Source organism: Cuculus canorus, chromosome 8, assembly GCF_017976375.1.
Source record: "Cuculus canorus isolate bCucCan1 chromosome 8, bCucCan1.pri, whole genome shotgun sequence".
NCBI lineage: Eukaryota > Metazoa > Chordata > Aves > Cuculiformes > Cuculidae > Cuculus > Cuculus canorus.
Genome location: NC_071408.1, coordinates 21,722,631 through 21,744,400, shown reverse-complemented (window position 1 = coordinate 21,744,400; position 21,770 = coordinate 21,722,631). Strand labels below are relative to the sequence as shown.

General features: G+C 38.0%; 1 protein-coding gene across 2 annotated transcripts in view; it reads right to left on the bottom strand.

Annotated features, from left to right (window-relative positions):
• USP24 (ubiquitin specific peptidase 24) overlaps nt 1-21,770 on the bottom strand; it is a 62,798-nt gene that overhangs the window by 4,737 nt on the left and 36,291 nt on the right. For both annotated transcript variants that reach the window (XM_054072389.1, XM_054072390.1), the window contains 32 exons: nt 21,441-21,538; nt 20,670-20,765; nt 20,285-20,513; nt 19,205-19,364; nt 18,769-18,924; nt 18,125-18,195; nt 17,177-17,337; nt 16,253-16,314; nt 15,706-15,897; nt 15,308-15,425; nt 13,881-14,025; nt 13,320-13,439; nt 12,968-13,093; nt 12,662-12,760; nt 12,372-12,454; nt 12,001-12,142; nt 11,457-11,576; nt 10,833-11,053; nt 10,256-10,380; nt 9,465-9,606; nt 8,970-9,120; nt 8,001-8,096; nt 7,251-7,354; nt 6,729-6,842; nt 5,918-6,014; nt 5,005-5,121; nt 4,314-4,406; nt 3,866-3,968; nt 2,637-2,758; nt 2,005-2,118; nt 1,669-1,734; nt 1,322-1,388 (listed from right to left, as the gene is read on the bottom strand). In XM_054072389.1, coding sequence (XP_053928364.1) covers nt 1,322-1,388; nt 1,669-1,734; nt 2,005-2,118; nt 2,637-2,758; nt 3,866-3,968; nt 4,314-4,406; nt 5,005-5,121; nt 5,918-6,014; nt 6,729-6,842; nt 7,251-7,354; nt 8,001-8,096; nt 8,970-9,120; nt 9,465-9,606; nt 10,256-10,380; nt 10,833-11,053; nt 11,457-11,576; nt 12,001-12,142; nt 12,372-12,454; nt 12,662-12,760; nt 12,968-13,093; nt 13,320-13,439; nt 13,881-14,025; nt 15,308-15,425; nt 15,706-15,897; nt 16,253-16,314; nt 17,177-17,337; nt 18,125-18,195; nt 18,769-18,924; nt 19,205-19,364; nt 20,285-20,513; nt 20,670-20,765; nt 21,441-21,538 — 3,910 coding nt within the window. The remainder of the gene's footprint in view (nt 1-1,321; nt 1,389-1,668; nt 1,735-2,004; nt 2,119-2,636; nt 2,759-3,865; nt 3,969-4,313; nt 4,407-5,004; nt 5,122-5,917; nt 6,015-6,728; nt 6,843-7,250; nt 7,355-8,000; nt 8,097-8,969; nt 9,121-9,464; nt 9,607-10,255; nt 10,381-10,832; nt 11,054-11,456; nt 11,577-12,000; nt 12,143-12,371; nt 12,455-12,661; nt 12,761-12,967; nt 13,094-13,319; nt 13,440-13,880; nt 14,026-15,307; nt 15,426-15,705; nt 15,898-16,252; nt 16,315-17,176; nt 17,338-18,124; nt 18,196-18,768; nt 18,925-19,204; nt 19,365-20,284; nt 20,514-20,669; nt 20,766-21,440; nt 21,539-21,770) is intronic.

Here is a 21,770-nt window from a genome sequence, read left to right as displayed (position 1 = left end):
ACCCTCTTGAGGACCACAAAAACCTATTTTTGCTGATTTCCTTTCTTCAAGTAAAACTAGCCACTGTGACTGATAGGTCATGGTCCGTGTGCAGTGAGACTGGATACCATTCAGTGCTGTTGCAAGGAAACTCCAAGGTAAAACTACCACCTTCACTCCTCAAACTGTTCTCGTAAAATATGCATGATTTAATAACGTTATGCAAAAAGTCTTCAACATAAAAATCCAACTGAATAATTGCACCTCTCCTCTGTAGAGAAAAAGGTCATGTATTACCCAAGTAACAAAACAGAATTGGTCCAAGTAGGACCAATTTACCCAGAAATAAAATAACCACTTAGCTATTCTCTGACACTGCAGCATATTGTCTTCTCTTCTATCAGTCATACATGGAAACTACTAAACAGAGGATCAATGCAGTATAGGATAGAAATAAAGAACAAAGCTAAATAGCACTTCTCACTAAAACAGAATCCGTAACACCTTAAGGTGAAAGCCACAATCTGAAGTAGCTCTTCATCCAAACAGTTATGAAAGAGATGTCCAAGCTGCACTAACACAACAGAAGTGCTCTTTGAGCACCATGTGGCTACCCCACATTTCTCTTGCACACAAAGCACCTTCTGATTAATGTGGAGAAAGCTTTCATCACTTCTGGGATTTTTTCTGTTGCTTCTGAATGTTTTAGTCTGTAACTTTCTTTCTCAAAGGGAGAGAACACTTTGTATGAGCAGCAGGAAATGGGAGCCACCTGTCAGGCTACGAGGCTATCCTGAAGATAGCAGTATTAGCATCCTTCCATGCTGAACTAGCTTCTTTTTATGGTAATTAGGACACAGAGAAAACAAAAAGATTGGCAATTTCTTGAGATAAACAGGAGCTAAAGTTACAGGATTCAGCTGCTCTACTACATTAATTCAAGGTACTTTTCCCCCTGCATTATGCATACACCCTTATCTGATTCTTACTTCAAAAAGTAAGCTCTCTTGCCCATCTCTTGTTTAAGGTTCCTTAACATCACTTTTTAAGTATGTAAGTACCACTCTTCTCTGGGTTCACGGACTGCTGTTGTTGGAGGTAATTAATTTTTTGTACTTAAATTCCTTTCCAGCTTGCCATTTCTATAACATGAAAACATAATGCTTGTTTTGGATTTTCTTAGAGCATTTTGAGGCGGGGGGTGGCTATATCAAAAATTGTTGAGTTGCTTTACCTAAGTAGTAAAACAGTTTAGAAGGATTAGAAAATAGGAAATGAGATGAACCACTATCAACATAAAGGTGAGTAGCAGACATGAGTGTTCACCCACTGGCTTACTTGCCTATTAATCCATTTTCAGTTTCAAAGGCAAATTTGATGCGTTCTACTTGTAATGGGTCTTCAATAACCTGTTAGGAAAGAAAATGAACGATGTAAGAAATCTGTGCGGGACGTACCTGTGACTGTTCTATAGAATGGTTTTAACCACCTCAATGTGAAAAACATAAGACCTGTGAAATTTCATATAGCACCAGATTTTCAAGGCAGCAACTTAAAAAGCAATAAAATCTCCAAACTGAAGGATCAAAAAAAGAATGGATGTTGAGATTACCAATGCAGTTCTGACTTTATTATGCATTGATAAAAAAAAAAGAATCTATCCTGTCCAAGTCTTTATCCTTCACCTACCAGTATCTCATGGAGTAACTGGAATATGTTTTTCAGTTCATGAGGTGGAGCAGTTTCCAGTTGAGTCTGCATGTAAGAAATATAAAGGTATTTAGAGAGTAAAATATGTTGACAACACGAGGAATTACAGGACAGCTTTACAGATTCTTGAAGATTTATTGTTTTAAACAGTAAAAACTTAAACTCCCCCCCAATCCACTAAGCCCCACCCCCAAATCCAATGAACTGTATCGACTGTTCTGCAGATCCCAGTGCCATTATAACCCATAAGACACAGTATAACCAAAGCCTAGGAGAAACACTTATGAAAAAAGTTTATCTTTATTAGCTCCATACCTTAATGAAGTGTAGCACAGTAAACGAAAAGTGCTCGTTACAAAAGCAGCAGTACACCACCATCTCAATGAGAACTGACAGAGATCCAGTTAGCTCACGTAACGCATACATCACCTAATGGAAAAGTGCAAACAATTTCAGATGCACAGCCATATTGGTATTTCTAAGAGATGGATCAAGTTTATTACAGAATTCTAGCCTTTTCCAGGAAGAATTCCATTTTTAATCCCAGCACGGCCCATCAAGCTGAACCCTTGCCCTTATAGCACTCCATTCCGCTCCTGTTGCCCACCTCCAACGGTCTGGTCAAGCATGATCCATTCAGTCAGAGCAATTCAGGTTAGCACCTCCAGCTGACATATATGGCAACTGATCACATGGGCACTTGCTCAGTTGTCTTTGCTAACTTGGTAAACTCTCTAACCAGACCCATAAGTTTAGAGATATGCTGGAAAATAAGAAGGTGCCAAGAAGAAACCAGAGGTGCCTTCTTGTTTAGGATCAAAACAATAACCATGTACTTCCTAGCTGGCTGCTTTTTAATATTCAGTGTTTTTCACGTATGGATACTTCAAAGAAATAACACCAGACCAGCTTCTAGGTTCAAGCAGGGCAGAATTTAGAACAGATACCTCCATTAAGTAAGGTTTTCCCTCAGACAGGAATAGCAAGGCTTCCACTTCTTCATGGAGCATCAAAAGTGGACCTGAAGCGGTGATGCTTAGAGGTGGACGCTGCTTAAAGAGACCAGGAGCTATAATAGCAAATACAAAAACAATCCACTAATAAATCAGATTATTCTACACACCTTGAAGACACTGCTACTTGTCTGGCACCATGTCTCTAATCACATTCATCTCAACTAGATTATACCTCTTGTAGTACCACTTCAAGTAACAAATCTCTTGCACACTAACATGTCATTTATATTAACAACAACATAATCAAACAAACTGCAAGAACATCAATGCAAAAGGTTCATATTTACTATCATTACTTCGACCTTCGTCTCAACTCCCAATCAGTGTTGCACATTCACCATATTCAGAACATTTCTCATCCTTTTACTTTCTTTTTTTTGACTGTCTCCAACTCCAGAAACTTTTAACCCTGGACAGAAATCAAGTTATTCTTTTAAACAGATGACTGTAAATTCTTTCTTCAGGAAAATTAAAATCTCAATTCCTAAATCTTTATTTCATAGAATCATAGAACACCAGACTGGAAGGGAGCTCAAGAATCATCTGGTCCAACCTTTCTTGGCAAAAGCAGAGTCTAGACAGGATGGCCCAGCATCCTGTCCCGCTGCATCTTAAGTGTCCAGTGTTGGGGAATGCACCATTTCCATGCAGAGATTATCCCAATGGCTGTGAAAAAATTTCCTCTTGTGTCCAACTGGAATCTTCCTGGGAGTAACTTGTACCCGTAATCCCTCATTCTAAGAGACATCTAGGAGAGTATTTCATTGCTTATTATTTAGTAGTGCTGTATAAATACTCCCCTTCAGATTAGCAAAGGGCATAACAAATCTAAACAAAATACAGTCTCTGTTAGGCTGCAAATCTATCCCAGCCAACAATGACACAGCTTGACCTACGTGAAGAAAAACCTTTTAGGTATATGGGGAAGGTGGAAGGCATAACATTATGAAGATCCTTCCCTCATTGCCTGAGTGCCTGTCACATCATCTATTTGCCAAAGCCTCTTAGTACCTTTCCAGTGAAATAAGACTAATCAAACATATGTTAATCATTACTGTCTTAAATTCAAAGTGACTGTATTTTTCCTCACTGACATTAAGTTTCTCCCAGTCAATGTCTCCAAAATGCAAACCACTAAAATGCAAAAAAGCAATTCTTACCAATATTTCTTTGTGAGGAGACATCAGAGTGCAAAACAAGTAGTGCTACAGTATTGTGAAGATATCCAAACTCACGTGCTTGTGCTGAACTCCACCTGCGATTCTGCTTAAGCAAAAAACAGATATTGAATTATGTCTTGATTGGTTGTTTTTGTCAACTTGTGCTAAGTCAAAACAAAGCTGTGTCCTTAACAGTCCACCACCATATTCTAATACTTCCAAGCTGGTGATAATTTTCTTATTATCAAAAGCATGATGTTCACTCCTGCCAGCACAGCTACTTTCATATTAACCACATATAGGTAGCCTAAGACTTGCGTGAAGTTTACAGAATAATCCAAGAAAGTCTATTCTACCACATGAAAAGTACTTATCTGTAGTTTAAGCATCGTAAAAACATGGGGATGGACAAGCTACAGCACAAATATACACATTATGTAAGCTTTACCTGATTACTCTGTCGGTTGGGGCCAAGGAGAAAGTTGATCATATGCCTCAAGGCAGAGTGTCTGAGAAGAAGACTGCTAGCCCTTATACCCTGCTGTTTAGACAACAAAAAAAAAGGTTATTTTCCTGGCAGGTAAAGAATTAATTCTAGAGAACAAAAGTAAAATGTATAGACTAAACACTGAATTTCCTACTTTAAAAGAAGGGGTCACACAGATTAAAAACTACACCTCTAAAACCTACCACATTACATAGAGCACGTTATATAAAAAGGACCAGAATCAGCATATACAAAATAAGTGTCATATATTAAAAAAACCACAATAAAAGAAGAATAAGGGAATAGAGAAAAACCATACTGGCGTGACAAGCACGGTTCAGTCAGTTATTCCATTTCCATGAATTTTTTTTTTTTTTAAGAACAGCCAAACCCCCTCCCCTCAAAACAGAAACCAATTCAGACTTTGGAAAGGACATTCTCAACAGATATACTTCGTTTGTATATTTTTTTTTGTGATTTTATCCAACCCACTGTTCACAGACATATACTTTTCAAAAACAGAAAGAAAAAGAGTAATATCAGTCTGCAAGACTTTCACTCTCCTGCTTAAGCCTCCTATGAATACAGATGACTAGTTGGTTTACTACTGTCCTTTAAAATTAAAATATTGTGGAAAAAAATGTTTTTTTACCTTCTGCACAAAGTTGTTGAATAGCAAAAAGTATTGAGCACAGTTTTTACAATTTTCAGGTACATCTTTATCGAGCAGAGCAAGCAGCACCTCCAATAACTGATGTAGACTTTTTAACTGTGAAAAGTTAATTTGAATTTAAACAGTTGTCTACTACTTAAAACCCCAAAGTTTCACATATCAGAGTTAAGGTATGGTTAACAAAACACCATCTATATAGTTACATACTCTTGCTGTGATGAATATAAACAGCTAACAAAAGACTGCAACCTTCTCATTTTTAACTCTTCTAAATGAACGCCACATACAGGAAAGTAATGAAAGCACTGGCGTGTAGGTAATTGCTCAGAGGTGAAACTTAGCAGTAACACAAGTTTGTAATATTTTTAAAGCAATCAAATTATTAAGAGTGAACTGATGTTCAAATGTTCCAGTCATTACACTACTGCAAACCAAACCAGAATAGAAGACAATTGTCATCCCAGCTCTCCTGCTAGTGTACTATCATGCTCAACTATGCAAAAAGCAATGTCAGCATTTAATTTGCAAAGCACACTAAAGATATACACACTGGTATATGATTTATTACATATTGGTTAACAGATAGCAACTAACAGCCAAGAGGAAGTATCCAAAAAACTATCTAACTACGTTGTAAATGTTCACCTCCCTATTACTGTGCTCCAGATACAACTAGTACTGCGAACTTAAGTTTAAGAATTACAGCAGCATGTTATCTCCTAGGGTAGGAGCAGAAAAGCGTTAGTCTAATACAGAAATGAAGAGCTACAAGCATGATTGACACAAGAGCCTTCCACCTTGTCATTTACAAATCACACAGCATGATCTGCCAACAGCAAGGACATTAGGTAGAGACAACCAACAGGATCATTGGTGATGAGCCAACACTAACCTTCTCCTGATAAAGCAAGGCACTGTCGAGGGTTTTTTCAAGAATAGTGGCTACAGCAACTCGCACCTCTCTTACACTGCATTCCAGGAGAAAAGTCCTGGAAGATAAAAGGCGAAGCTGCAAAGAGAACTGGAATCAACGTGTACACATGGTTACTATGATTAAGTGTGGTGTTTATTATTTACAGAAGAGGTAACAACCTGGATACTTCTTGTATTGTACGCCTGTGGATAAGCTTTAACTTATTTTCCTATACTCCTGCTTGTCACTAGTAAGGCTTTTATATTTATTCATTGAAATAACAGAAAAGGTAAAACTATAAGCTATCATAAGATCCTGTCTTTCAATGCAACTTGATAAAATTTTCTTTACATTGACACATCTATAAGTATGTCAGTACTAGAATTTATCTTGGGTGTTTTCAAAACACCTACTGTCTAATCTTGACCCTGTCAAGACAAATTCTTTCCAGTTTATCTGTGATCTTTGTCAGTTAAGTATTTAACTTATCTTACCCCAAATGCTTTCACCACATTCACCTTTCCCACCATGGGCAGGAGTGACTAGACAAACTTAAGCACATTCCAAGGCACTTCACTAAATTAAGTATCTGCATCCTCCTCCACATACGCTGGACTATTTAATTTGATTTTCAGAATTACTCAGAAAGCTGCACAATTAGAAAAAATACTAGAGTATTTAACTAGAATTAACTCTTGGGGAATACATCAGTATAGGCCAGATCACGTTATTAGGAAGCTCTATCCCTACATGAGACACAATCACCCACGACAGAATTACCAGTACTTACTTCACAAGCTCCCGGCCCTCTGGCCCGACAAAATATTCAACTAACCACTGACAAGCATCAATGCTTTTGGAGAGCAGTGCCTCTATGGTGGCAATCCATTCTTCTGTATCAGCCCTTTAACAAAACAGGGGTAACCATCAGTAATAAAAAGCACCTTGAAAACCTAAGCCATGTTTCTTGTTTGCCAAACAGAAAGAATTTTAACTTTAATACATTAATTGGCTTAAAAACACACAGCACTATTTAAGAGCAATTTGCTGTCTTTAAATCCATTGAAGCCTCTCCACGCCCAAACCACTACCACCAAAATAATGGACAGCTGTGAAAGGCAGCAAACCCACTAGTTATACATGACCCTCCATCCTCCTTCAGATTTCTTTCCAATGGGATTCCAATTCAAAGCAGAAATGTACTGCTACTCCTGTGAACGTCTGTGCTCCCTGCAGCATTCCAAGGTGCTGTAGGCATGACAAGGACGACACCTCAGAATCTTTTGTTACAGTACCCAGAACATGGCCTTACCTGAGTTTCTTCTTGGTTCGGAGATAGGTTTGGAAGAGGAATTGGATTGCCAGCTGCAAGCTCACCTTTGCCATGCATGGATAATAAGGATGCTTTACCTTAGTCTGTAAGAAAAGTCAAATTTACTTCAGAGTGTAGTATGCTGGCAGCACCCATGCTGTCTCTTAAACATATCACGGTCTGGTCAAATAATTCACTTAATTTGGAAAAAATAAAGCAAAGCATTTTTCTGTGCTAAAACCAGTCTCCAGTGCTGACTGTGATAGTTAAATATGCTAAAACAGGAAAAAACTTGCTGGAAGAACCACTAGATCTGTGGCTTTAATAAATGTAATAACTGCTGGTTTCTTTATTACTCCATTGATGAAATCTTAATTAACAAACTGCATTTCCAATGAAGGTCTATCGGCTTTGAGGTAAACTAACACCAACTTTTTGACCTTCTATATGGAGGAATTTCTGTTCCTCCAGAGCTCAGCTAGCATCATTATAAAAGGTGTATGTTATTTCATATATTTTACTATGGCACAATGGTGTTTCTCCCACTAACAGCACAGGAGGACAGTCTCCATTGAGACAGATGTTATCAGTGTGAAAAAATACTGAAGACAAATGAATTACTCAGCTGGAAAAGCACAACTATGTCAACCTTTCCCTTCCATTTTTCCTGGTTGTGACACAAACAGGTCCTGTGTCCCCTTCTATCCAACATATTCCATATACTTTTAAGATGAAAATCTATGTACTTACAGCATTCAGTGAAGCTAACGACAGAACAAAACTGAAGTAGTCACTACTGTATACATCTCTGTTCTTCATAAATTTCAAGTTTTCGTCTCTCACCATCTGTAAAAGAAGGCAAAGAAAATTCAAAATGTTGTCACAGTCATTTTTCATCTTTTATGTAAATATGTGTGAAGTTTAAAAACCAGTGTCAGACCTATTCTGACCATGCTCTGAATCATTACTTCACCAGAGGGGAAAATTATAAATAGACTCCATCGATTCAGGCCAAGTTCCGTTTATTGTAATAATACAATCCCAGATAAACCAATGCCTACAGTGATTATTAATGCCCTGATACAGCCCATGAAGGGGACCATACACAACTTGCACAGTTTATTCTGACTGTGTAGGTCATGTGGGCTCTCTTGCACACGTGCAGATTAGCAGGATGGTGTGTGTTAAGAAGGCCAAATGTATGCAAGATTGTACCTTCTAACAAAATTCAAACTGGTTTTGTTTTCTCTTACTTCTCCTCCCCTTTCTACATTCTTGCGAACTCACTTGAGAATGACTGCAATTTGCCATTGTCTCCACTACTCCTGAAGTGTACTCCAAATTAAGCATTTTCTCTGCTTTTCTCTCCCTGCTTGCATGCTGACTGCTACCATATCTCATGTTTGACTAATTTGCCTGCAATTTCTTTAAAGCAAAGAACAATGGGTCAATTCTGTGAGAAGGGACAGCAAAACTTACAGCAATGTACCACTGAGCAGCTTTTTAATAACTTTATGTCAAAATCTGCAATTATTGTCTAGCTTTGCTTTCCAGAAGGGAATTACTCCAAGGCCACCCTCAAAATCTGCAACTATTTTCCAGCTTTGCTTTCCAGAAGGGAATTACTTCAAGGCCACACTTGAAGTTACTGTGTTCCTCTTAGTATGTGCTTATATTTCATATGAGTAGGATGTAATTGTCACTCTTAGAATGCTCTACCTGATATATCCGCACAGGCATTTTCTCTACAAAAAGTCCCTTTTTTTCTCCTTTTCGAACCAGCTTAGTCAAGATGGAGAGGCGGTCACTGTTGGGCCTATGGGGTCGAGGTGATGATTGGGGTGAAATTTCTGGTGAAGATGGAGCAGATCTGAAATACAAACAAGCTGAAGGTAAATAACGAAATCCTATGACAAGGCTACAATTCAAATCTAAAATACCAGTGCAGCCAGTATAAACTTAAGGCAAACTTTGATGATAGTTTAAATGCTTCTTGAGGCTGTCAGTCAGCTTGGACTTCTTGCTACAGTAGTGACAGCAGCATGGAAGAGGAAATTACAAAAGCAGTAAGAAGATGATTCGTTAAGCAGCTTAATAAACCAACAGAAGAGTCAACATATTCCTTTGCCAAACAGAAATTATTCATTTTTTAGTTCAGGGAATAGAGTCTAGATATGAACATAAAAAATCTTTACAAACACGAGAGAAACTTACAATGAGAGGTCCTCAGCTTCTTGACGCACAACACTCACTCGACTTTTCTTTGGTAAGACTGGAGAGTTCTGATCAGACACTCTCTGGTAAAACAGCATATAGGCGTTCCAGTAGCGCCGACGCACATCAGGGTAAGGATTAGCTGATGGGAGAAAAGGTATTCAATGAAAGTCTTCCAAGGTTTAGTTCATTTTTCATTCCCATAGGGAAGTGAAACTGGGTGTGCAAGTAATATATACTGTGGCAGTATAAAATAATTTGCCAGATCAAAACATGAGTCTATGCTAGCAACAACGAAACCTTGAAGTCTAAACTACTTTTCCAAAAAGCATATGTACCTTAAAAAGATAATGATCAGAATTATGAAAATCGGTGAATATTGGTGAAAATACATTTAGGATTAATTCCCTAAAGCACAGAAAAGATCAACTATATGATGCTACACCATATGTTAGGCACAGCCATTTTCATTAACTTAAAGGCCTGTTTTGTGGTTCTGTTTTTTTTTTTTCCTTTTTAAACTATTTTACCAAGGCACCATTTTATTCTTGAATATCTTCTGCTACTAAGTCTACAAAGTGGTGAAGAACAGTGAATATGGTTCAATTAATATTAGGCTACATACAAGTTGTAGTGTCCTTCAGGAAACTGAAGACTTTACAAAAAGACTGCTTCAGAAGGAACATGAGACCAAGTAACTCAAAAGGAGATAAAATGGAGTGAGCTCTACCTCTACTGAGAACCACTGTGAAATATAAAGCTGCTGTAAATCAATCTGTATTTCTGCTTACATTGATCGTAGACTTTAGGTCTATACTCCCCACCAAAACATTCATATTCCAAGGTTTCATCAGTTAAATCAAATTCTTCAACGATGGTGTCATTAAATTTATACCACTTTCCTTTTCCACATCCCCTGTTAGCAAAACAGAAAAGAAACACAACAGAAATAAAGTTACTTGATTATCTGGTAAAAACCAAACCACCCTGAATACTCTAGAAATTACAACCTTGAACTGACACTTGCTTTGACAGTAAATAGAAAGCTTAGTTCAATCAATGCCAAAGTTATTTTTTTTAAAGGTAACCTTGATTAAAAATATGAGAAGAACATCACCTGCAACTAAGTGTCATAGGAAGCCCTCAAACTGCAATAAAAAGTACATAAGAATTGCTAAGATTTATAATATGGTGTCCCATATTATTGTGTTATTGTCTAAACTCTCACAACGCTGAGTGTTAAGAATGGGAAGAATGCTTTCAACAGAGCTCTGCGTGGCTCACTGTACCTTTCCAAAACAAGTGGTCTTCAGACTTCTTTCAACATCCCGCCCCACCAACCCCCCAAAAAACCTTCTTGGCCATTACCTCCTGTCCTTTATAAAAGAGTAGTAGTGCCCTGCGTGTGCCTGGCCACTGTGAACAATCACACCAACAAGCTCATAGTTTTCAGTAGGGGCAACTTTCTTCCTTGGGGAGCCTCCACCTCCTTGATCTGTGTTTCTACCGTTGTCCCCCACTTCTGAGGATGAGTCCTGGCGAGCCATCCCTGACACAGTGTAAGGTTCCATGTTCAGCATCCATGGAAACTGTTTGAAGAGAATTTCAGATTGATTGGGAGATCATATTGTGTACATGATTAGTGTAATTTCATGAGAATTGTATTAATACTTCCTACATTGGGAACGCTAAATGAAAACACAGTACTTCAACTTTCTATCCTTATGACACAGAAGTTAAATAAAAAGTCTTTACAGAGGTTTTTGCTCTTGCTTTCTGAAAGGACCCAGAGAATGCTGCAGGCAAGGAAAGCTCTAAGGAACAATATCTTCTAGTAGCATGATCATTTTGTAAGAATACCATGTACTTGAAGTCCCTGTATCAAAATGTGAGGAAAAGGAAGAAGAATCTATAGCAGGAATGAGAGTCCACCCTGCTGTCCACCCCAAAAAGCAATGGAGGTGGGGACACCATACAGAACAGTTTTCTTACCCTTATTTGTTCATCATACTTAATAGAACGTCCACTCTCCCAGTCAAAGCCAAATCTCATCAGGTGAATCACCAACAGGCTAGGTAAGACCTTAATGCATGTGCGCTTCACTGTAGTTCTCTTGAAAAGAAAAAAAGAATATCATCTCTATCTATGTACCTCCAGCACTCTGAAATTTTCTTCTACATACACATAATTCCAGCCATCTAACTGATCCAGCCACACGTGGCAGGATGACTAGAGGATGACAGGGATGTACAGGCAGGTTATTATTACAGGTATTACAGCATTTCTGCAGTGGGCTGGTATGTTACGGAACATTTTACCATCCTGCCATCCCTCTAAATGTTCTGTTTACAATAAGAGTTATGAGGAACAAAGAATGACATCTATATGTGTTTATGGATTTAGCCTTTTGATTAGCCTACACCTTCAACGCAAAAAAAGTAAGCAGAATCTAAGCATGGCCGCTAAGACCACGTAATGATTAAGAAAATATCAAGCTACAGCTAAATCTTTTTCCACATACATTGAGAACCAGTACCTTTTCTTTGCACTTTTCACAGTAGTATGCATTGCTTCCTTCCAGAACTTCTCCTCTTACGAACTGATCCAATGATATTTCCAGACTTTGACATGAAGTCACACCTAGGTTGAGAGCCATGAAGGCTTCCTCGCGCTCATACCTAAATTCAAGATGAAAAATAATCAAGGCCTTGACAGAGTAGAGCCTATCCAACTTGCATTAACAAAACATACACTTACGAAAGAATATCGCCCTTTCACCACAGTGATGAACAGCAGTGATGCTCACAAAGGCATATGTGTCTATCTTCTCATGTTATTTTGATCTATATAATTTAATAGTTATAGGAGAACATAGCTTGGAAACTAATGTGCTAAATTTAACATTACCTGTGAGGACAGTCCTTGCAGATCTTCTGATCAGAGAAGATTCCTTGAAATGTGTTCTTAAATATTTGGTCTCTTCCTATTTTCTGTTGGAGATGTAAAGTTAGACATCAGTTAGATATATTGCAGAGTGGAAGATCAAGAAAGCAAAAGGAATTTTAAACTCCTGAATATTATGTAGATTATAAAATAAGTCAAATGGCTCCGCTTTCTTTTCTAAAAAACATAGGAGAAAGAGAAAAGGTACCAAGGAGATGCACGTAAACAATAAAAGAAATCCCTGAGGTTTTTACCTTGAGGTACTCGTCCATTTGATCTATGAGACTGGTGAAGAACTCATAAGCATCCTGTTGCTCTCTAACATAAAGCTCCTTATTCCACATCTTGAAAATCTATACAAAGTATAAATACATACAAAAAGATGGTTGTTCCATAAATGTACCCCTAAAGAAAGTGTTTTTAAAAATAAATTTATTTGTACATTTTGACATTTTGAAGTAGAACTAATTTATTTCTAGAAATTCTACAATGAGAAAAGGGTGAGAAAAATTACTTGTTAAGTAGGAAAGCTATATATTCTAAACAAAAAGACTTAATACCTTCCAAAAGTTCTCAGGTACATAATATTGCAGCTTGCTTTCCATCAAATGACCAAAAAGAGATTGAACTTGGTAGAACACATTGTCATCTGGATTGTCTGTATCATCATCAATGGAAAGCAAGGCCTGGAAAAAAACAAATAACCTTATTAAATTGGTTCTTGGCAAAATTATTACTATAAGTTGTAACGAGAGAGCAGAACATTTATTATGTATTTATGCACACACATGTACGTACACATTTTTATTTAATTTTTTTAAACAATTCATTTACTAATGGTGCTAAGATGAATGTGCTGTTCAAGTGACAGTAATTCAAAAACAGGACTTTACTGGATGTTGAAGCAGTTACCTCTGGGAGACCAGGCTGCATATATAGCTGCTGGAAGACGGCATTCATGTAACAAGTAGCACCACCATTCTTCAGTCCCACAAATCCTGAAATGGAGCGACTATCCACCGGAGGAAGATACTAGAATGATAAACACATTTTTTTGTCCCAGTAAGTTATAAAAAGCATGAAACTCCAAGAACATACTATAGCTTTTACAATCACTTTTAGGTGTGCTGTTAAGAGCAATTTAATGGAAAACCAGGAATATAAACTCTGAAAATCACAGAAGTGCTATATTTGGTTATTAAAATATTTAACATTTTGCACAAAACTGTTAAAAATGGCCTAAAAGGCATATAAATAAAATTGGTGATATTTAGGAAATACTTCTTTCTTATCCGAGTAATAACTGACAGACTCTCTGGAGTATTTGCTTCTGAGGAAAGTCTGTATTTACTATTATCTGCTTTTTGTCATTTAAAATTGAAGTCCATGGAAATTTCATGAATGGAGCGGTTAAGCAGATTATACACAGTACTCTAAAACACACTTATATAAATGGAAAGGCTTCTTGCTTACATCAAACTCCTTGGTAAGAGCAGGGTCACACTGATGATGCATAGAAAGCAGCTCTTTTGTAATAAGCTGGAGATTGGAAGGTGAGCTATCAGCCAGCATTACTAACACTTCATAAGCAGCTAATCGGCTATCTGCTGTACTGCACCTAGAAAGAAAAACAGAGCTGAGATCTCTTTTGTAGATGACTCAATTATTTCTAATTCCAGAGAGCCATACTACTCAGAACATGTGACAATTAATGTTCAAAAGGAACATTTGAAATGATAAAACGCCCCTGAGAGATTGCAGAGTGCTATTTTTTCTTTTGCGGGGAAAGGGAACATGGAAGAATCAAACCACAAAACCAGCAGCAGGAATACTTTTAAACAAGCGTCCCTTACTGTTAACATTCAGCAGCAAGGAAAAGTAAGTGCCCTGAAAAGATGAACTGGTTGTTCACCTGAAGACAAACAGACACATACTCTATTGCTGTAACACACTGATGCAGACGTAATGACTGAAAGGGAGACAAGCTTAGAAAGAGATAGACCGGATAACTTACTTGCTACCTGAAGCTACACTAGACCAATACAAACCACTTCTACTTAGCTCTTTTCAGTGGATCAAACACACTAGCCCTTTCTCCTAAAGGCCAAGAAAAGGCTTTATTTACTTTAAGCAAACAAAAAAGCATGCTTGAGATAAACTGCAATGGAACAAAGCTCAAGCAAAACACTAAGGTCCCCACTGAATTCAGACACTGTTAAATGCTCCAATGGAATCTTTTTGGGGGTTGGTAGAAAGGCAGTGCGGATGTGCCTGATCCAACTCTAATATCAACTAGTCAGTGTAATTTAAGCAACCCAGCTGCAGCAGTACAAAACCCCACAAGCTACTTTACCCACCCCTTCAGATATTGTACGACAAAAACAGAAGGCAGGTGTGACAGGGAAGAGAAATCCCACTCTCCTTTCCCCATTTGATATATTCTGGGCTATTATTAGCTGTCTTACGTGCACAGAGGCTTGCTTAGTGTTAGCTTTTTACAACACAGTTCTTCTGAAGGGAAAAAGAAAATATCAGAACTTTTGAGAGTCTCATTTACAAGGGGCTCGGAAAGTTAATATCTTGCTAGTGCTTCAATTTACCCAGCTTCCCAAGCAATGATGAGCTAAAGGAGTATTCTTTTGACTCAGAAAATGAGCACTCAATTGTGCTTTCAGTTTATCACTGATCTAACAAAGCATGGACCTTGAAGTACAGAAAAGCAAATATTTTCATTCACAAACCCACAAAAATGCTATTTGGACACTTATGTAGGAAACGTAGTGAACTGGAGAAACGCTCCAACATGGGTATGAAATCCTAGTACCTGTAGCCCCAGTTTGACATTTGCATTCATGAGATTTAGGACAAAACACAACATAAAGAAAAAACCCAATATTTACTTTGGATGAAAGTCTTGCTGACTTATTGCAGCACTGCCTGCTGGAGAATGGCTGTTCAGAATAATCCTGGATGCTCGGAAGAGGAAATCATCCAACAATGGCTTAATCAAAGATGAACCTGTAACACAGTAATTCGTATCTCCAGTAAATTCTTTGACACTGCAAATGTCAAAAGGTGTTCCATAACAGCAAAATCATTTAATAGCACCATATCAACAGAAAACATATCCAAATATTTTATCAAATGTCAAAGGCACCACAAAGGCACTGCCAAAATTACTTCTTACAGCTCTGTATTTTAATGTTTTCACACTTATTGCCTACTGATCGAGTCACCTGCTAGTCCTATGCAGAATTCACAATAGTCCAGTCACTTTAAAGTAAAAAGAAATACTTACCAACCATTTCCTTCTCTGCCCCACAAAGTGAAAGGAGAGTCTTGATGAGCCTCAGGTGTCCTGCTAACAGGATGTTATCAGCTTCACTGGTTTCACACTCAGCTGTGCGGTTGGGTTCAAAATTGTCTAACCAGGTGATCTCATCTTCTAACATGGCAGCTGGGCTTATCTTTAGTTGTTCCATTTCTGATGCTTCAAGAAAAAAAGAAAGCCCAGAAAAATGAACAGATCTATAAAGGTGAAATCAAAAAAGAAAGAATTTCAACCATTTTCAAAATGGTTTATTTTCCCCCACAATGTGTGCAAAGTATATCTTTCACAAAGGAACTAGTTTCACTTTCCAAAAGGAGTGAGCTGTCGTGCTGTTACTGAATGGCAAGAATAGTCCATGCCAGGCATTACCACAGAACTGCCAGCACAACGGCAGGTCACATCAAATTCATGGTGTAATAACCCCTCCATGAAGGTAATTCTACATCTTGTCTACAGAAGCAAGACATGCTTGGAAGCTGCAATCAGAATGACATATGTGCCTGTACATACTTACATGTGAGGTCATCCAATAACTGACATCGCAGGTCAAAATATTCTGTACACTGGGACAAAAGTCTGAAACAGGTACAGATAGAAGAATGGTTTAATTTAAAATCAGATTTTTTTTCTAAGCAGTTGCCTTTAAAGCCTGTGTGCTCTGTCCATCTAATCCAAAATAGTACAGCTACATAAATACACTTCAGCACATACATACTGCAGTTTTAAAAAATTCATTCCCAACAGCTACTTCTAAATGTTATGAACAACATTTAATCCTTTCTTCCTTCATGTCACAACAATTTTAGTTAATTATAAGATGACAATAAAACAACAACATGTTTTAACTTCTACGTTACTCCTCTATCCAGATTCCTCTAGAAATTGCTGTTGAAAGTTCCTGTCAAATTCCTTTAGCCAGTCACAGAGAAGTTAACAGGACTGACACCTACTGTATTTACAGGTGTAACGGGTGACATAAGCAACAAGAATCAGGTGAAATCATGGGTCCAGGCATCACTGAAAAGGCTGGAGCCTTTAAGACTGATTTCTGATCTGTATCTATGCAACACTATGAAAAGAATCCAATGTTATTGTGGGACATTGCATTGCCTCTATGCCTCACGCAGGGTTCTGGCCAAGTTCTGACTGCCATGACCACATCCTAGAAAGAGCAGGCCAGTTTAGCAATCGCCACATACCAAATGGGAAGTCAAATAAGCTGAACTAAAACAGTTCACAGAAGAAGAGTTGCACCTTGAAAATTCAGCTTTATTTCTCTTCAATCTACATATTTCCAAACCTATCTGGGGCGTGACAGGGATGCCTACTTTTGACAGGCTTGTAAATTCCTAATCCTTTGTGCCTCAGAGCTTCCACAGCGCTATTCATTTAAAGATGTGATAGATTTGCTTCCTCAACAAACACACATCTGACTTACCTCTGGTTGATTCCTCTCATGACGCTGGTTGGTGACCAAAGAGGCAGCTGTGCACCAAGGACAACACTCAGGAGAAACTGGTTTGGCTTTTGTACATCAGGGTGAGCTGATGTGTCAGTCTGACTAAGGGTGTACAACTGGTCACAGGCAACACGACGAATCTGAAACAGTGTCATCGTCAAACATTAGCAGTTGCTCAAAGGTTGCAAAAAAGACACTTCTGTTTTAGAAATCTAACAAAAAAAGCAGACATTGAAAAGCTTATGTAAACCAGACTATGAGCTCTGCACCTGCCATCCAGTGTTTCCCTATTTATAAGGATTTAGCAATCCACCCTCATCCCTAAGCTAAAAGCCCCGATGCTTTATTAAACACAAATTATAAACCCGGGTAAGGCAGAAAAAGATGCAATGACTTTATGCAAAATATGTATGAGGCAACAAAATGAAGTGTGGCACGGCTTGCAGATCTCTAGATATTAGAATATCCAGAATAATATCAAATCAAAAGAAAGAATTTTAGAAGGCTTCTGGTGTTTGGAAGCATTTCTCAAAACTTCTCAAAAAGTTCTCAAAAGTTCTCAAAAAAAAAGTCCATTAGGTTTTACCCAGATCTTTTGAGATGAAAGTTACTTGGAACTTTCCCTAAAGCACTAGTTTTACAGAATTTGTGTCACCAAAATGAGAGTATTTTCTTCAGACTAGCCACGACACAATCCTGTGCCTCATGGATTAAACAAGCCTGAAGAATGTAATACTTAAGCATTTTGTCAATACATCACTAGATACTGGAATTACTAACAATTACACAAAGGTTATTCACTCAAATACAAAAAAAAGTTGGAATATTTGTAATGAACAATTTTATCTTTAAGACCATAGTAAATGATCAAAGCGTACACATTTCAGAAGTGTACTATTTAAGAAGCCTTCAGAGAAAGACCCTCACCTCAGCACTTGGTGATCCGAGCAGTATGTCAATGATGAAATCGGCAACACAAGGCAAATTGTAAAACGATCCTAGAATAGAAGAACACAAGGCTATCTTTTTAAAAATAATCCTTTAAAGTAATTCACTTACAGTGTTGCATTGAAATACTGTAGGACCTAGAGGATATCCCCCATCAACCCTGAAAAGCAGTAACAACTATTTGCTTATCTCCTCCATCTCCTTCTCTCACCAGAGACGGGTACCACATTACAAAAAGCACTTTCCTTCTCCTTCCGCTATCACCAAGGTTTACACTGTCTGTACACAAAGATTCAAGCACTAAACATGCTATGCCAGCAGCAGCACTAAGAGAATCACACAGTTCAAAAGCAATGCAACTATCCTTATAGTGGCAGTAAGTCAGCTTTCCCAATACACTACATTAAGGCACAGCACCACCCGCTTTGCTTCGTGCCACCTGTTTTCTAGTCCTGCAAAAAGAACCCTGTAATTATTAATGAAATGTTGTGGTTTTAACTTGAGCTGTCTCAGCTTACGGAGCTAGAAGTTTCTCATGAATTTTTTACACTTGTTTGTCTCTAAAAGTCTTCTCCCACCTTACTTATATTTCAAACAGTGAATAATCCAATTCTATTTCACACCTAGTTGCTGACTGCGTAGCTGAAGACAGGTTACCAAGAGAGACAAGGCTTCCCCAGCAATTAGAGCATCTTTGGTGGATACGGACTGCTGTCTCACACAGATACCAGCGTGTAGCGCAGTTGGCTCTCCTTCGCTTCCTGAACTGCAATTACTTCCTGCATTAAGAAATAAACAAGTGCAAGAATCAATCACATTTTCCAGATGTATTCAAATTCTGGTCAGTTCTCCGATTTAGAAAACTTCTCCAAATGCCAAATGAATATACAACATTTTTCTCAGCTTTGAGTAATTCCGTCATAGATTATCCCGAGTTGAAAGGGACTCAAGAGGATCTTTGAGCTCAACTTTAATCAATTAAGCTTCAAGATTTGCAAGAGTTAAATTAACAATAATCCAAACTCCTTCTTTAGATTGATTTAGAGACAGTTAACCCACCTGAACTGCTAAGTCTGTTTCGAATCCCAGCAGGAAATAAAGTGTTGCTTTCTTTTATTGGCTGACTACTTCCCACAAGGTCCAGCCGTCCTGCAGCAGCAGCCCAAGAGAGTCTCATGAAGCAAGCCACTGTGGAAGTGAAATCATTCACCTCCATAGTCTGAAGGAACAAGAAACATCTGTTACTTCTGCAATATTCAACTTCCTTTGATAATCACAGGGATAAGAGGAATGTATCTTCTGGATTTGTTTTCCTCTCCTTTTCTCTAAGTAGAAAGGAGAGATTTTTGCTCCCAAGGAGAGATTTGTACTGCCCCCTTAACAGAAAGTGGTTCCATTTTAAATTCTCCACTAGGATAAACATCCTTTTCACCTCTCTGTAGTTAGGCATGCTGATTTCAATCATATCGATCCATTTGGGAAGCACTGACCAAGAATGTAACGTAGCATTCTTGTTACATTAACTAAGAAGTTTCTTTCAACTGGACTCAATTTTTGAATGGGTTGAGTTCTTGTCAAGTTATGTTTTTTTTACATAATCTGAGCCAGGCTCAGATTATTTACACTGCTATGCCTGTAAGGGGGAAACAGCATTTTCTTAAAGTATTGAAGATTACGTTTTCTTCCTCCCCAGGATACCATCAAGCAAATTTAACTTCCATGACCTATTTGACACAAATACTTGCCCAAATTTTCTAATTCAAAGAAACGTGGACTATAAACCATGACTTCAAACAGGAACCTTCTTTCTAGTCACAGAAAATTAACTTAAATAACGTATTAGTAGATAAGTGTGACTGAAAGTAAATCACAAGTAAGACTTCCGAGTAGATCTATTTCTGGCAAGCACATTTGCGGTATTGCTTCCCTTTGTAATGCCAAAATAATTCCTGAAACTGTTAATATTCAGATCAAGATTGGGAAAAGAGACTGATAGTCTGGATTTTTGGGGTGTTTTAAATGAAGCCGGAGCAAGAACCTGTATAAAAAGTAGACTTATGATTAAAAATCCAGGAGTTACAGAGCTGTCACTGGAGACCACACTGCTATATCACCATAAATTACCAAACACTTCCTTACTTGTATGGCAACTCTTGCTGCTGGTATGATTTCTTCTACCCTAATGGAGGATCTATCAGACACAGAGAGCTGTCGGTAGGATGACTTCTCAGGTGTTCCACAAATGGACATCTGCCTACTTGCTTGTCGGCTGACATTACGGAAGGGGCGTGAGGACAATGCTTCTACCCCATCTTTAATGAAATCCTCATCCAGTAAGGTAGGCATTGTCTGGCCAACAAGCAAGAACCTACATTCACAGAGCAAAAACGTCAAGCTTATTTTTGAATATTCACAGCAAGTGAATGAAACAGAACTCAAAGTACCAATTAGTCTTAAATATCACAAGCTGCATTTTAAAAGCCAAGAAAGTAACACTTTCTATAATGAAAGGCAAATTACATACCTCGCAAGTTGCAGGCAGATGGAATAGACTCCCTGTCTTGTTTCATAGTCTACTTCTGATGGGATGGAATCTCTCTGCATCACATTCACCACCAAACTTAAAAAACAAATCAGTAGGAAAGACTCTATTTGAAAATTTTTTACATTAGGAGAGAGCTGCAATTAATTTATCTCTATCCTTCCCTCCTCCTATTCAGTCAGCTGAGTACCAGTTTCCCCATTTTCCCCTCCTACTTCTATAGATGGAACCTTTCTGTTCCTGCTGGAAAATACTTCAGGTCCTATGGGGCAGAATGGGTGGATAGAAATACTAAGAGCAACATATACTTGACCAATCTGATACAAGAACAAGCACTGTCAACTCTTCCCTGAAGGGTCTGAATTTTGGACACTAAAATTTAAGTTGGTTTCCACTTTGACTGCTTAAAATGTCCCCTTGTACCTATGCAGGATACACTATAATGTAGACACTTCCAAATTTGAACCGAAACACGTAAATGCTAGTTATCTAAATATCTACTACCTTAGTAAAAGCTACATTTCACAAGCTTATGTGTGCCTAACCTTATTTTAGGGTTCAACAACATGCACTCTGTTATGTTACTATGGTTGCTACTATAGCTTTTCAGACACTGGATAATGAAAAAATAGCTTCGGGCGGAAGAAGCAGCTCACAGGTGTACTAGTGTGCTACAGTGTGGAAATCAGAAACCATGCTGAACTGCCAACTAAATGAAGTGTAATAAATCGAGCAAAGATTTTGAAATCTCACCTCAAACCTCCTGCTCTGAGGAAGTTTTCACAGAAAGACTTGGCACAGTTTCTTGCCATTTCATCATCTGCAGTTGGCATCAGCTTGGAGCTCAGCACCTAAAATAAATGCATAGATAAGCATATATACACACTCCCCCTCTTTAGTATTCTTTATCTGCTGAAAGATAAAAGTATAGCAGAAAAAATCCACTACAAATAAAGCAACTAATGCACTTAATCAAAGCTGTGGTAAGGAAAGAGAAATCACATTAAAAATATTCAGGACAACTATGGTTATTACAGATATTTACTCTGTGTCAAAGTGCATTTTCTTCTCACTGCAGTTTAC